Genomic DNA, 14,814 nt, shown 5'->3' with positions numbered 1-14,814 from the left:
GAAGGGGACTGTAGGATACGGAGTACTCCTAGAAAAAGGAGGAGATCTGGAGGTTCATGGATACACTGACGCTGATTGGGCAAGCAATCCAGTTGACAGGAAATCTACGGGAGGATACTTCACGTTCGTAGGTGGAAACCTGGTCACTTGGAGAAGCAAGAAACAAAAGGTCGTTGCCTTATCTAGTGCGGAAGCAGAGTTCCGAGGAATCAAGAGTGGTTTAACGGAGATTATGTGGTTGCGGAGGTTACTTACGGAGATAGGATTTCCTCCAACACAGAAGTTATTCTGCAACAACAAGGCGGCGATCATTATTTCAGAAAATCCAGTGCAACATGACAGGACTAAGCATGTGGAAGTAGATCGACATTTCATTAAGGAGAACCTAGAAAAAGGAGTAATAGAATCTCCATTTGTGAGGTCAGAGGATCAGTTGGCAGACATCTTAACCAAAGCTGTGAATTCTAAAGTGTTCAAAGAAGTTCTTGGCAAGTTGAGCATCGGAGATGCCGCGGCTCAACTTGAGGGGGAGTGTCAAACCCTAGAAGACACAATTCAAGAAAAGAATCAAGGAAAGAAATAAATCTATTTTAGGAGAATACCAATTAGTGATTATACCTAGAATAGATTGATATGTTTCCAAATATACTTGTATTTCTCTCCTATAAAAAGAGATCATTGTATACAATGTAAAACACACAGAAATACAGAAATAAGAGAACCATAAACTTTGTTCTCTGCAATTCACCATACCTAGCCTTTTATCCCTTATCCCTCTCGGTTACCATCTTCAAGATGGGAGAGTGCAGCATTGCATCAAGAACATGGGAGAATGCTCTCATCCGAATGCTCTCTTCCTTTCAACAGAATATCTTTCCAACTTGGTCTGCTAGCGTGGCAAGGATCCTCTTGAGCTGATGTAAAGGTCTTATCCAAAATACTTTCAACATGAATATTCTCATTCTCTGTATTGTCAATGATTCGACATAGGTTAACATTGTGTTTCAACTTTCAACTTCGAACTCTAACTGCTCTGATTTTTCCGACTGACTCCTTTTGACCTCGTCAAGTGCTTAGTAATGGACCAAAGTTTCCAGGCCTTGTTATGGGCTTGGTTATGTTGTGGGCCTGTGGCCGTATCAGCTGCTCCAATTATGGAAACAAGGCCAAGCTCGAACAATGATTTATAATAATTCAAAATATACTTCATAAAATATAAATAGCTTTGAGTTTAAATGGCTATTATGAGAAAAAAGGACTATATATATTGAATTACCCTGCTTGAAAATATATAATTATAAATATCAAATTTGCCTTAGCCCGTTCAAACTTCAAACCTCCTAATCTTTACTATTGTTATCAATTCAAGTGAATTCTTTTTAAATTATTGATTTTAATATCCTATATTTGTTATTTGAATAAAATTGTGATCAACTTATTATATTAGGTGACGCTGCAACAACATGTTAATTTCACAAATGATCACCTCTCGACATGCTTAAAAGACAATTCAGACATTTTTGGGTATTTGAAATAAGTCATTCCTCAATGCCTCAATCTCAATCAAGTGGGGGCCAATCGTATAAATATGTTACAATAAACTCACTTGCAAACTAATACTACATGCTTTGATCATTTTCCCAAATCAAATAAGCAAGCCGATGTCTAACAAATGGTTGTAGCACTTGACAGCATCAGTTTCACAATGCTGCTCCTGCAAAAGGGGCACCAGTTTCACAATGCTGCTCCTGCAAAAGGGGCACACCGGTACACAAGGAGACAGCGTGGCCTGGTTCGGATTAGGCTTGTTGTGGCAGCACAATGCAAGCGTGCAATGCGCACACATGGTGTGCCCGCATTCTTGAACTTGGATGGTGCACGCTTCCTCAAAGCATATGCCACATACCCCTGTGTCGCTTGCCTCTGATAAACTGTCGGCCGCACAATCTGACGCGCTTTCCTTCTCCCTGTTGGCTTCCATCAGAGCACACTCCAAGAGGGCGTTTGCCTCCCCGGTCAGCTCGCTCATGAATTTCAAGTACGACGGCCACACCAGAGGCTCTGCGGAGGATGGATTCAGCAGAGCTGCACACCCTCCATGCTGTTTCCTTAATGCTACTACATATGGTATTTTCCTATATCACATTAATCATATTAGACCTTCCCAACCAATAAATGATACTCCACTATTAGACCTACCTTTCATATTCCTCTACTTAAGCCTTGTAGTTCTCATTCATATTTGATTTAAGTTCCAATGGCCTATTTAGCAAAACCAAAGAATGAAGAGGAGTGTACCCTGAGGTGTCTGTTTGAAGGCGATCAGCGCCCCAAGCGAGCAACTCTCGTATGCAATCAAGAGAACCACTTCTTGCAGCCAAATGAAGAGGACTACTTCCAGGGAAGCTGTGCAACAACGAATGCTAGAAATCAGAGAAAGTAGTCATATCATCAAAGGGAAGACCGAGAATAGATATACAGTATTACCCGTATCCACAAGTTGAAGCACTAACAAGAGCTCCATTTTGCAACTGATGGATCCGCGAATTTTTGATGTTAGTAAATGTTGGTAGAGAATGAAGATTACGATACAGAGAATTTACGTGGTTCGATTTACTGAAGTAAATCTACGTCCACGGGAAGAAGGGAGGGCAAGATTGTATTGCTTGATCTGGGATTACAGCTTACAACACAGACTTGCTATATGATGTTTTATCTCTAGAGAGCTTAACCCTTTTCTATCTGATCTAAGTTCTATTTATACATTGAACTAAGGTCGTGGTTTGCAGCCCCACTAACAAGATCGTGGGTGAGCAATAACTGCTCAATAACTGCTTCGTACCACTAAATAGATCGTGGGTATAGCGGAGGTCGTGGAGGCCTTTCATGAGTCCACTAACTCCTAGTTCGGTCGAATGCTGAGACCGAACTGCTGGACTTTACCGATCAGCTCTTGCCGATCTGAGAGGAGAGCTTGACTGGTCGGCTTTTACCGAGCTGTAGGCTGAGTCCGAACTCTTTGGTCGTGCCGAACTCTTTGGTGCCGAACAGATACTCTTTCTTGGGCTCTGGGCTGATGGGTCGTCACTGTTATTGGGCTTGCCATTAGGGTTTAGTTCGTACCCCATCACTACCCCCCCCGAAAAGCGAAGTGAATCACTTCGGCGAGGTGAGTCACTTCGGCATTCTGGATAATGGTAAGGGGGAGGCTGACGTCAGGGGACGTGCCTTGCGCGTGCCTGCATTAAATGCGACAGTAAAATCCGGCCGTTGAATCCTGAAAAGGTGGGATTCGAAACGGCGCAACGATCTCGAAATCTTTCCCGAATCTGATAAATATGCTCTTTCTTCCTCATTTGAACACCTTTGCTGTTGCGTCTTCTATACTCTCTCTTTCTCGAGAAATTTTCTTCCGCTTTCAAGAGCTTCTTCAGACTTTCTTCACCTTCAAAAAGTAAGAAAAATGTCTTCTTCTTCTTCGGAGTCGGGTAGCGGTAGGAAAGGGGATAAGGGGTCTTCTGGCCGGAAAGAGTCTGGGGAGAAGACCGTAAAGTATTTCCATAGTATTTTGAGTAAGGATACTGTGATATCCCTACCCGAAAAATACTTTTTTCCTGGGGGGAAGGCGGTGGTACCTGACGGTGATCATAGGGCTGACTCCCCGCCGGAGGGGTACGCCACCGTGTACGAGGCCTGCTTAGAATGCGGGCTTCGTTTCCCCCTCCCTTCTGCCTTTATAGATTTACTAGATTTTTTTCAGCTTCCTATAGGCCAAGTGACTCCGAACTCTTGGAGGCACTTGTCGGCCTTCGCTGCCGAACTCCGTAGGTTAGGAAGGGATTTGTCTTTGAAGGCGATCCTTAAATTCTTTCAATTTAAGAGGAAGGGGTCTTGGTTTTACTTGATCCCTTTACAGCCCTTTAGGGCCTTTTGTAAAACGAAGTGGCCGAAGTGGCAAAATCGCTTCTTCTACTATGATAGGACCGCGGCTCCTAGTTTTCCCTGGAGAGGGCCGGAGTCCGTTATCCGTCACCCTCGGCCTGAACCGTTGGACGAGCTCGATGGCGAGCTCAACAAGATTCCCATAGTTAGGAAACAATACACGGAGTCTGAGCTCGTCAAGGGCGACGTCGTGTTCGACATCTCGTCTTCGGACGAAGAGGCCGAGGGTGAGGATTTCTCTTTATCTTTATGCTCTACTGCTTTAACGAAGAAAATCTGACTTTGCTTTCTTGCTTTTTGGCAGTGTACATGCTGAATAAGGCTAGCCGCAAATCTTCGGAGTCCAAGGAGCCGGAGAGGCCGAAAACCACCAGCTCGGCGTCTGATGCCGAGAGGACTCCGAAAAGGCAAAAAACCTCTTCGGATCCGAAGAAGCCGGAGTCGACTTCGGCAAAGGGGAAGGGGAAGGCCCAGAAGCCCCCGAGAGCGCCAGAGAAAGATGTGGTCTTGGCGCCTCCTTCGGAACATATCTGTGAGCCGTTTTTATGGCCCACGGACTTCGCCGAGGTGAATTCTCTTCTTGATTTTCTGGCCTTGCTTTTTTCCTGTATTTTTTGTGGCCCCTTTGTTGACTTTTTTCTTTATCCATTTTCAGAGGAACGATATGCTCTCCAAGCTCGTCGCCGTCGAACTCTCCAAAGCGTCCAATGACTATGCTGAGATGCAGAGGAAGTTGGCGGCTGCTTGTCATCGGGCCGAACAGGCTGAGGCTAACTTTGAGAAAGCCAGAGCTGCTAGGATTTCGGCCCAGGATGAAGCTCAGTTTGCCAAAAACCAGCTCGTCATCCAGCGAGAGCAGACGAAACGGAGGGATGCTGCCGCCGTGGCTGCCCAGGGGGAGGCTCTCCGTGTTTACACGGAGAAACTCTTTTTGAGCAGCCAGTTCTCGGCCTTTGTCGGTAGTCTGGTAAGGCTAATTACCGATAAGGGCGAGCAGGGGGCCGACGTCGTGCTGCCTCTGTACAGCCGAGAGATAGCAGCTCGGCTTCAGAATCTGCCGCTCCTTGAGGAGCTCGCTTCATCCTCGGTCCTGCTTTCTGCAGACCGAGTCCGGAGTTGTCGAGCTGATCGGGACGAGAACCTGGAGGCTATCTTTGCCTCCGTGGGACCCGTTTCACCCGCTTCGACTTACAACGGAGAGGGTGAGGCCGAGCCGCTGGAGCTGGAGGCCGAAGTCGAGCGGGCCGGGCATCCGGAGAAGGAAGCCGATCAGGAGGCGGAGGCGAGGCCGGCAGGAGGCGAGGCCGAGGCTGAGGTAGCTCAGGAGAAAGAAGCTGAACCAGACCAAGGAGCCGGAGACGAAGCTGGTGGAGTATGATTTCGTCTCCCTTCTCTTAGTCTAGTTTCTTCCTTGTAAAATGGCCTTGAAGCCCTCCTAGTGTAAAAATTTTCCTTGTGAATGAAAAATTCTCTACACTTGTCTTCGTATAGCTTTTCGTACTCGCCTTTATTCCTGTTGTATTTTACTATCTGCTCGGTACAGCAGCCGAACTAATATAGCTGCTTTGTACTCAAGGAGATGGAGATACTTCACTGGAAACGGCTGTACTCTTCGGCTTTAGACGAAGCTGAGAAAAGAGCTATAGCCGATCAGACGAAGAATGACGAGCTTCTGGCTCGTTTAGTGAAGCTGGAGGCCGATAATAAGGACTTAGAGTCCGATAAGAAGGATCTGGAGGCCGAGCTGAATACGACCATTGCTGAGAGGACTGCGTACGAGGATTACATCCGTGTGCGCGGGGGAGTGACCATATCAGATGTTCAGAGTCGAGTTGACGAACTGTGGGAGGAATATCATGTACTCCGGAGGAACAATGCGCTGGAGAGCTCGGCTTGCCAACAAGTTGTGAAATCATTGCGGCGCTGGGCTTCTCGGTACAACATTGTTCTTTCTCGGCGCCCCTCCATAGAAAGATTCCTTCGGCATATCGTGCCAACAGATGCTCGCACTCCAGATCAAACCTCTGGTTCCCTTGTTCAAAATCCTACTCCCAGTCAACAACGAACTCCGGAACAGCCGGAAACGTCAAGACGAGAACGGGCTCAGGAGCAACCGGAATCGTCACGACAGGGACGGACTGAAATTCGCCGAGGAGTTGTGACTATGAGCGAGCAAGATCAGCAGATGCTTATTGCAGAGACTCTTCATCGCCGAGGTGTTAGGACTTCTCGGGCTCGGGGAAGAGGCGTTGGGTCGAGGATAGCATCTCGTTGACCTGCTTATTCTTCATCTGCTCGGAACAACCGAACTCGGCTTCCAGAGGATTTTGCAGATAGGTGGCTTAACTTCAGCAACCCTGGACAGTAGAATAGTCCTTTGTAATAGCGTAACGCCATTTTGTAGGGTAGCGGAGTTGTATGCCGAACAAGATTTGAAAAATGAAATTTTGTTTTCGCTTCTAACACTGTATTTACAGCTTAGCGAAAAAATTTCATCGTACTTGTCCTCGGTCTTATGAAGTAAACTTCTTTGACCGGACTTGGTCCTTGGTCTTATGAAGTAAACTTCTTTGACCGGACTCGTCTTTGGTCTGATGAAATAAACATCTTTGACCGGACTCGTCTTTGGTCTGATGAAATAAACATCTTTGACCGGACTCGTCTTTGGTCTGATGAAATAAACATCTTTGACCGGACTCGTCTTTGGTCTGATGAAATAAACATCTTTGACCGGACTCGTCTTTGGTCTGATGAAATAAACATCTTTGACCGGACTCGTCTTTGGTCTGATGAAATAAACATCTTTGACCGGACTTGGTTTGTGTTCTAATTTGGCGATTTGTCGCCGGGATCGAACTTTCCCTTGTCCTAATTCGGCGAGTTTTATCGCGTGGATCGGACTTTCCCAGTTAACCGAAGTGGTCTTATGCAGTAAACCTCTTTGACTAGACGTGGTCGTCCCCGGTCTTATGAGGTAAACTTCTTTGACCGAACTTGGTCGTCCTAATTCGGCGAGGTTTATCGCGTGGATCGGACTTTCCCTTATTGCAGTTCGTTTCAGACGAAGTGCTTATTTCTTAAGCCGAATTGTGGTCTTGTATCTTCCTGAGAAGCTTGGACTCACAATCGTTGGCTTATTGCAGTTCGTTTCAGACGAAGTGCTTGTTAAGCTGAATTGCGGTCTTGTATCCTCCTTGGAAGCTTGGACTCACAATCGTTGGCTTATTGCAGTTCGTTTCAGACGGACTGCTTGTTAAGCTGAATTGTGGTCTTATATCCTCCTTAGAAGCTTGAACTCACAATAGTCTTTAATAATCGATCTAAAAAGGGGATCAGTCTTTAAAGAACGATATACCTTGGTACCATTTGTAAGAGACGACAAGCACATAGAGACAAAACACATAGAGAAAAAATGAAAAAGACGAAGGAAAAAAACTTTAAACCCTTTTATAAAACGACAAGTAAAAGGTACAAGTAAAAAACAAACAAATAAAAACATGTACCCCTATGACCGAACTAGACACAAGACAGACTGACCGGACTTTGTCTCTTACAAGTGGAACTTCTTGAGGTTGGAGACGTGCCATGTTCGGGGTACTTGTTCTCCTGACATGTGAGTCAATTTATAAGACCCTTTGCCGAGGACTTCTGACACCCGATACGGACCCTCCCATGTGGGCTCGAGTTTGCCCAGCTTTTCTGCTCGGCTTACTTCGTTGTTTCTCAAGACGAGATCTCCCACTTGAAATTGAAGCTTTTTCACCCTTTGGTTATAATACCGGGCTACTTGCTCCTTATACTTGGCTGCTTTTATGCACGCCAATTCTCTTCTTTCTTCGGCGAGATCTAATTCTGCTCTCAGTCCGTCGTCATTCATTTCTGAGGAGAAATTTAGAGTTCGGGGACTGGGTACGCCGATCTCCACCGGAATTACGGCTTCAGTGCCGTACACCAGACTATACGGAGTTTCACCGTTGGAGGTTTTGGGTGTAGTTCGGTAGGACCATAGGACTTGAGGGAGATTTTCTACCCATTGTCCTTTGGCTTGTTCTAACCGAGCTTTTAACCCTTTCACCAGAATCCGGTTCGTTACTTCCGTTTGTCCGTTTGCTTGGGGATGGGAGACCGAAGTGAACCGCTGTTGAATATTCAGCTCTTGGCACCAATTCTTGAACGTCTTGTCGGTGAACTGAGTCCCATTATCCGAGATGAGGATGTGGGGTATGCCAAACCGGCACACTATGTTCTTCCAGACGAAGTCCAATGCCTTTGAGCTCGTTATCGTAGCTAATGGTTCAGCCTCCACCCACTTCGTGAAGTAGTCCACGGCAACGATAAGGAATTTCATTTGCCGAGGAGCTTGAGGAAGTGGTCCCACTATGTCTATGCCCCATTGCATGAAAGGCCAAGGGCTTTGCATAGTGTATAGATCGGTCTGCGGCATCCTTGGGACATTTGCATGAATTTGGCACTTCGTACACTTCTTGACGAGCTGCACTGCCTCTTGTACCATGGTTGGCCAATAATATCCCCATCTCAGAACTTTTTTAGCTAAAGCTCTGGCTCCGATGTGGCTACCGCACGATCCTTCATGAACTTCTCTGAGGATGTAGTCCGTCTCTTCTGGTCCTACGCACCGCAATAACGGCTGGAGGTAAGACTTTCTAAAGAGGACTCCTTCATGAAGTTCGTACCGAAGTGCTCGGCACGTGATCTTCCGAGCTTCTCTCTTATCCTCGGGCAATTGTCCTTGATCCAGATACTGCAAGATCGGCGTCATCCAGTTCGGCGAGCTGGATACTGAATGTACCTCGGCTTCATCAATGCTTCGATGCATTAATTCTTCCGCCTTTGAGCTCGGATCTGAGGCCAACTTACTTAAGGTATCTGCTCGGCTATTTTCCGCTCTGGGAATGCGGATTATCCGAAAATAGGAGAAACTTCGGCTGATGCTTTGCGCTTTGTCCAAATACTTCTTCATTCTCTCGTCACGAGCTTCACTTGTACCCAACATGTGATTTACTATGACTTGTGAATCACAATGGACTTTGAGAGATTTGACGAGCAGACTTTGCGCTAACTGGAGTCCGGCCAGGAGGGCTTCGTACTCGGCTTCATTATTAGTAGTGGGGAATAGGAACCGAAGTGAGTAGGTTACCTCGTGTCCGTCGGGAGCGACAAGTAGAATACCAGCTCCACTTCCCATCTTGTTTGAAGCTCCATCTACGAATCCGCTCCAGCAGTCCGGCGGCTCTACTTCGGATTCCAAGGGCTGTGCTAGTTCGGCATTGGCAGAATTTTTCTGTTCGGCAATAACAGGAATTGCTTGATCGAACTTTGCTTCTGCAAGAAAATCTGCCAAGGCTTGTCCCTTGATGGCTTTCCGAGGTAGATATTCAATTGTGTGCTCTCCCAACTCTATAGCCCACTTGGCGATTCTGCCTGATGCTTCTGGTTTGGTCAACACTTGCCGAAGTGGCAGATCAGTTAAGACGCATACCTTGTGAGCATAGAAGTATGGCCGCAGTCTCCTTGCTGCATTTACTAATGCCAGAGCAATCTTTTCCAGAGGTTGATACCTGGTTTCTGGACCTCTTAATGCTCGGCTTGTAAAATAGATGGGAAGCTGCTTTAGGCCTTCTTCTCGTACAAGCACCGCGCTGATGGTTTGATCCGATGCCGCTAAGTATAAGAATATTACTTCGGCTTCGGTTGGAGCAGAGAGAAGAGGAAGCTCGGCTAGATAACTTTTGAGCTCGTCAAAGGCCTTTTTCTGCTCGGCTCCCCACTCGAACTTTGGTGCCTTTTTCAACACCTTGAAGAACGGCAGTTGCTTTTCGGCTGCTTGGGAAAGGAATCGATTCAGTGCGGCTAGACATCCGGTTAGCCTTTGCACGTCATGTATGGACTTCGGCATTGCCATGTTCTGAACGACTTGAACTTTTGAGGGGTTTGCCTTGAGTCCGTCCTTTGAAACCCAACAACCCAGAAACTTTCCCGAATCTACCAAAAAGGTACACTTTTGGGGATTAAGTTTGAGGTTGGCTTTCTTGAGCACGTTGAGAGTGGACTTGAGGTTGTGCTCGTACTCCGAAGTGCTTTTGCTTTTGACGACTATATCGTCAACATACACTTCGACCTCCTTTCCAATCAGGTGCCGAAAAAGCTTGTCTACCATCCTTTGATAAGTGGCTCCGGCATTCTTTAAACCGAATGGCATCTTTTTATAAGCGAAAATGCCGAAATCAGTAATGAAGGCCGTTTTTGAAGCGTCAATCTCATCCATTAAAACTTGATGGTATCCTTTGTACAGATCAAGAAAACAAAAAATTTCAAAGCCTATCAAAGCTTCTACTTTTTTATCTATGTTCGGAAGGGGATAGCAATCTTTGGGACAGTGCTTATTTAGATCGGTGAAATCTATGCACATCCGCCATCCTCCTTCCTTTTTCTTGATCATGACAGGATTGGCCACCCACGAAGGATACTTCACTTCGAATAACACATCCGCCTTCAATAATTGACGGACTTCGTCATGGATGACTTGACTTCGTTCTGCCGCAAAGAGTCTTTGCTTCTGTTTTATCGGCCGGACTGAAGGATCAATATTTAACCGATGAGTGATTACCTCGGGGGGCACTCCGGTCATGTCCAACGGAGACCATGCAAAGACGTCTTTATACTCCTTGAGGAGCTGGATGGTTTTTTCCCGAAGTAGGGGCGTTCCCGCGAAGCCGATCTTAACCGTTCTGGATGGATCGTCTTCGTACAGCTGAACTGTCATCGAGTTCGGCTCCGGTATGACTTCGGTCATCGCCTCTGACTCCGGCTGCTGTGATTGCTATGCTTGGTGGTGCCGATCTGACTGCTCGGCACTTCTAAGCGCAATTTGCAGACATTCCTTTGCTCTCTTTTGGTCACCTCGGATGACCGCTATCCCTCCTTTAGTAGGGATCTTGATGGTGAGGTGATAGGTGGAGCAAACGGCCCGAACTGTGTTGAGCCAGTCTCTTCCCAGGATGACGTTGTACGGGGACCGAGCTTTCACCACGAAAAACTCAATCATCGTACTGGAGCTAGTAGGCGCTTTCCCCACCGTGATCGGAAGGCTGATAATACCTTCAGGGCGGGTGTCCTCCTGGGTGAAGCTCTTCAGGGGAAGCGGAGCCGGACTGAGCCGAGCTGGGTCCACTTCTAGTTTGTCGAAGCACTCTTTAAAAAGAATGCTAACCGACGCTCCTGTATCCACAAACACCCTGTGGATCAGTTTGTTTGCCACTCCGGCTTGGATGACAATGGCGTCTTGGTGAGGAGAGATGGCCGGGACAGGATCAGCAGCCGAGAACGTAATCACTTCGTCCTGCTTCAGCCTTTTATGCGTTGGCTCCTCTCGATTGGAGCCTCTGCGTTCTGACTTTAGGGACGACTTGGTCTTCCCGGCAGGGAGCGCGTCAATAGTCTGGATTACTCCATCATATTGCGGCTCGTCATCGTCTTCGGGATCCGGCTGCCTTTTCGGATCCTGAGGAGCGCAGTTCGCACCACTCTGCTTTTTATTCTTCTTTGGCTGCTTGCTTCGGTATTTTTTCAATGTCCCTGCCTTCACAAGAACATCGATACCTGCAGCCAAGTTTCTGCACTCCTCAGTATCGTGACCGTGGTCTTGATGGTAGGAGCAGTAGCTATCCTGTGGTCGGCGCGCGGCTGATTTCGTCATCCGCTTTGGCTTTTCGAATAGGTCAGAGTGCAGTTCGAAAATTTCCACTCTCGGCTTGTTCAGCGGTACGAACTGAACGGGCGGCTTCTCGGGATTGAGACGAGGTCCCAATCTGTCTTGCACCGGAGCCCTTTGAATTCTTTCAAATGGAGTCCGGCGAGGATGCCCCTGATCGCTATGATCGGGCTTCCTTCTGTCTCCTCGGGTCGACGAGCTGTCTAACGACCGTTTGCGACGGTCTGCCTCATCGGCCCGGGAGTACTGGTCCGCAATGTCCCACATTTCCTGAGCTGTCTGCGGACCGCACTCAACGAGCTTTCTGTAGAGAGCTCCGGGCAGGATCCCATTTTGGAATGCCGAGATGACAAGCAGATCGTTGAGATCGTCTACTTGCAGGCATTCCTTGTGGAATCTTGTCATAAAGTCGCTGATTTTTTCGTCGCGACCTTGACGAATGGAAAGCAGCTGAGCCGAAGTGATTCGGGCTTCCGCTTTCTGAAAGAACCTCCTGTGGAAGGCATCCATTAGATCTCGGTAAGATCTGATGCTGCCCTGGGGGAGGCTATCGAACCACCTTCTCGCGTTCCCGATGAGCAGTTCGGGAAACAGCTTGCACATGTGGACCTCGTTGAGACCCTGGTTCGCCATGTTATATTGATAGCGCCCCAAGAAATCGTGAGGGTCCACGAGCCCATCGTAAGTCATCGACGGAGTTCGGTAGTTCTGTGGTAGGGGAGTTCGGGTGATGTCGTCCGAGAACGGAGTCTTCAGTGCTCCGTACACGGCGAATCCGATATCTCGTCGGTATGGAGGAGATTGAGTTCTCCTGTGATTCCGGTACCGAGGAGGAACTGGAACATGTGGGGGACGGGGATTCTTTCTCCTGGGAGATGCGACACTACTGCGGTAGTGACTTTCTTGTGCGGAGGGAGAAGGAGAATCCGTCGTTTTCGTCTCCGGCTGCTTTTGGCTTCTTCGCAGGAAGGTTAAGAATTCCTCCTGCTTCGCCGCCAAAAACTGCTTGACAGCCTCATTCAAATCGGGCTGCTGGGAAGACTCAGTGGGACGATTCTTGGAGCGGCTTGTTCCTTCGCCATGAGAACTGGTGGTGGATTTATCCCTAGGCTGTTTTCCAGACCTATGGGATGGATTGGCTTCCTCCTGGTTCTCACGGGCAGGAATACGGGTACTCTGCGATCTGGTATGCATTTTTTGGGTGGAAAAAATGGATCAAAAATTCGCTTTATCACAAATTTTGTTCTCTGTTTCCCACAGACGGCGCCAGTGATGGATCCGCGAATTTTTGATGTTAGTAAATGTTGGTAGAGAATGAAGATTACGATACAGAGAATTTACGTGGTTCGATTTACTGAAGTAAATCTACGTCCACGGGAAGAAGGGAGGGCAAGATTGTATTGCTTGATCTGGGATTACAGCTTACAACACAGACTTGCTATATGATGTTTTATCTCTAGAGAGCTTAACCCTTTTCTATCTGATCTAAGTTCTATTTATACATTGAACTAAGGTCGTGGTTTGCAGCCCCACTAACAAGATCGTGGGTGAGCAATAACTGCTCAATAACTGCTTCGTACCACTAAATAGATCGTGGGTATAGCGGAGGTCGTGGAGGCCTTTCATGAGTCCACTAACTCCTAGTTCGGTCGAATGCTGAGACCGAACTGCTGGACTTTACCGATCAGCTCTTGCCGATCTGAGAGGAGAGCTTGACTGGTCGGCTTTTACCGAGCTGTAGGCTGAGTCCGAACTCTTTGGTCGTGCCGAACTCTTTGGTGCCGAACAGATACTCTTTCTTGGGCTCTGGGCTGATGGGCCGTCACTGTTATTGGGCTTGCCATTAGGGTTTAGTTCGTACCCCATCAGCAACAATACGTGAACACATCCAGGGCGCCTCTGGCGTGCAGCTAAGTGCAGCGGCGTCGCTCCTTTGTGGTCTCTAACATTCACAAAACGAGAGTATCCCCTGCAGTAGTTTATTATTTAAGACTAATCAAATAAGTTTATTACAATCAAACATAACAAAATTAATCTAGACGGTTGCGTACCATGAAGCCGCCACCTGAGAGCTACGGGCTGCAGACAGAATAACTTCAACACAATCTGAGTGACCATGGTATGCAGCATGGTGCAAACAGGTTCTTCCGTTCACGGAATCAAACATCAGAATCTAACCCAAAATATTCAATATTAGCCATATTTTCATGAATATGTAAGATATGTAGATTGGACATACATAGGCTCCTGCTTCAATAAGCTTGGTCACGCATGAGATCTTGCCATGCATTGCAGCCAACATCAATGGAGTCTACATACATCATAATCATCAAAACAGATTCAATAATGAAGAACTAACTAATTAATATAGAACATTTCTACTAAAGAATTCCTTGTACAAACACAAAACATAAGGCTATGTGACCTGTTTATTCCGATTCAACAAATCCGGCTGCATCGAATGCTCCAGAAGGAATGAAAGGACCTAAAAGGAATAACCATATCAATATAAAAAAAAGTAGTACTACTTGTTCATTCACAAAGTCAGAGCTGGAGCTGGCCATGGGCAGCAGCAATATGTAAAGCAGAATTGCAATCATACACCGTAGAATGATGAATGAGAGTTGGATTCCTTTCAAAAACTGCCTTAACAGTCTGTAAATCGCCCAACTGAACAGCAGCAAACAGCCCCTGCTCTTGACTAGTCTTGCAACTCAGCCCCTGACCTGACCCATTGTTGTTGTATCAACAGAGGAGGAGGTGCTTGATCAGATAGAGTGCTTTCTTCGCAATTAGATATTTTGGTGCAATTTGTTGGATTGCTTACGAAATTAAATATGTACAAGTCAATGATGTTCATGTATTGTTGTTGCTACTTCCACTCTTTCAAAGGGAGTGATGGATAAGATTGACCACCTGCAAGTGGTTCACTGCTTGGAAACTTTCCTTACACTTTGATACATATGCACATCGTCTCATTAGGATCCAAAAACAGATGAACAACCTTCATTATTTTGTTGACGCTTTTAGTTAATTCAAAATAATATTTTTGTTGTCACTTGTTACATACTACAACAATATCTTTTTCAATTAACTAAAACCATAAATTTACGGCCCTTGGTTTAAGCAATCGATTATAT

The 14,814-nt window shown here is 46.7% G+C and overlaps 1 protein-coding gene across 1 annotated transcript; it reads right to left on the bottom strand.

Moving 5' to 3' along the window:
• Positions 1 to 1,470: 1,470 nt before the first annotated feature.
• LOC121740823 (putative E3 ubiquitin-protein ligase XBAT31) lies at positions 1,471 to 14,461 on the bottom strand. Its single transcript, XM_042133451.1, has 8 exons — positions 14,277 to 14,461; positions 14,100 to 14,159; positions 13,914 to 13,985; positions 13,726 to 13,847; positions 13,547 to 13,643; positions 2,488 to 2,531; positions 2,299 to 2,406; positions 1,471 to 2,135 (listed from the first exon to the last, which is right to left on the bottom strand). Exons 2-8 carry the CDS (start codon positions 14,130 to 14,132, stop codon positions 1,646 to 1,648), a joined length of 966 nt encoding a protein of 321 aa, XP_041989385.1. The 5' UTR covers positions 14,133 to 14,159; positions 14,277 to 14,461; the 3' UTR covers positions 1,471 to 1,645.
• Between the last annotated feature and the right edge of the window lie 353 nt (positions 14,462 to 14,814).

The sequence above is a fragment of the Salvia splendens genome, chromosome 7 (genome assembly GCF_004379255.2).
Source record: "Salvia splendens isolate huo1 chromosome 7, SspV2, whole genome shotgun sequence".
In the NCBI taxonomy this organism is placed as follows: domain Eukaryota; kingdom Viridiplantae; phylum Streptophyta; class Magnoliopsida; order Lamiales; family Lamiaceae; genus Salvia; species Salvia splendens.
Note: the sequence above shows the minus strand (reverse complement) of the source record. Positions and strands in the feature narration are given on the sequence as shown.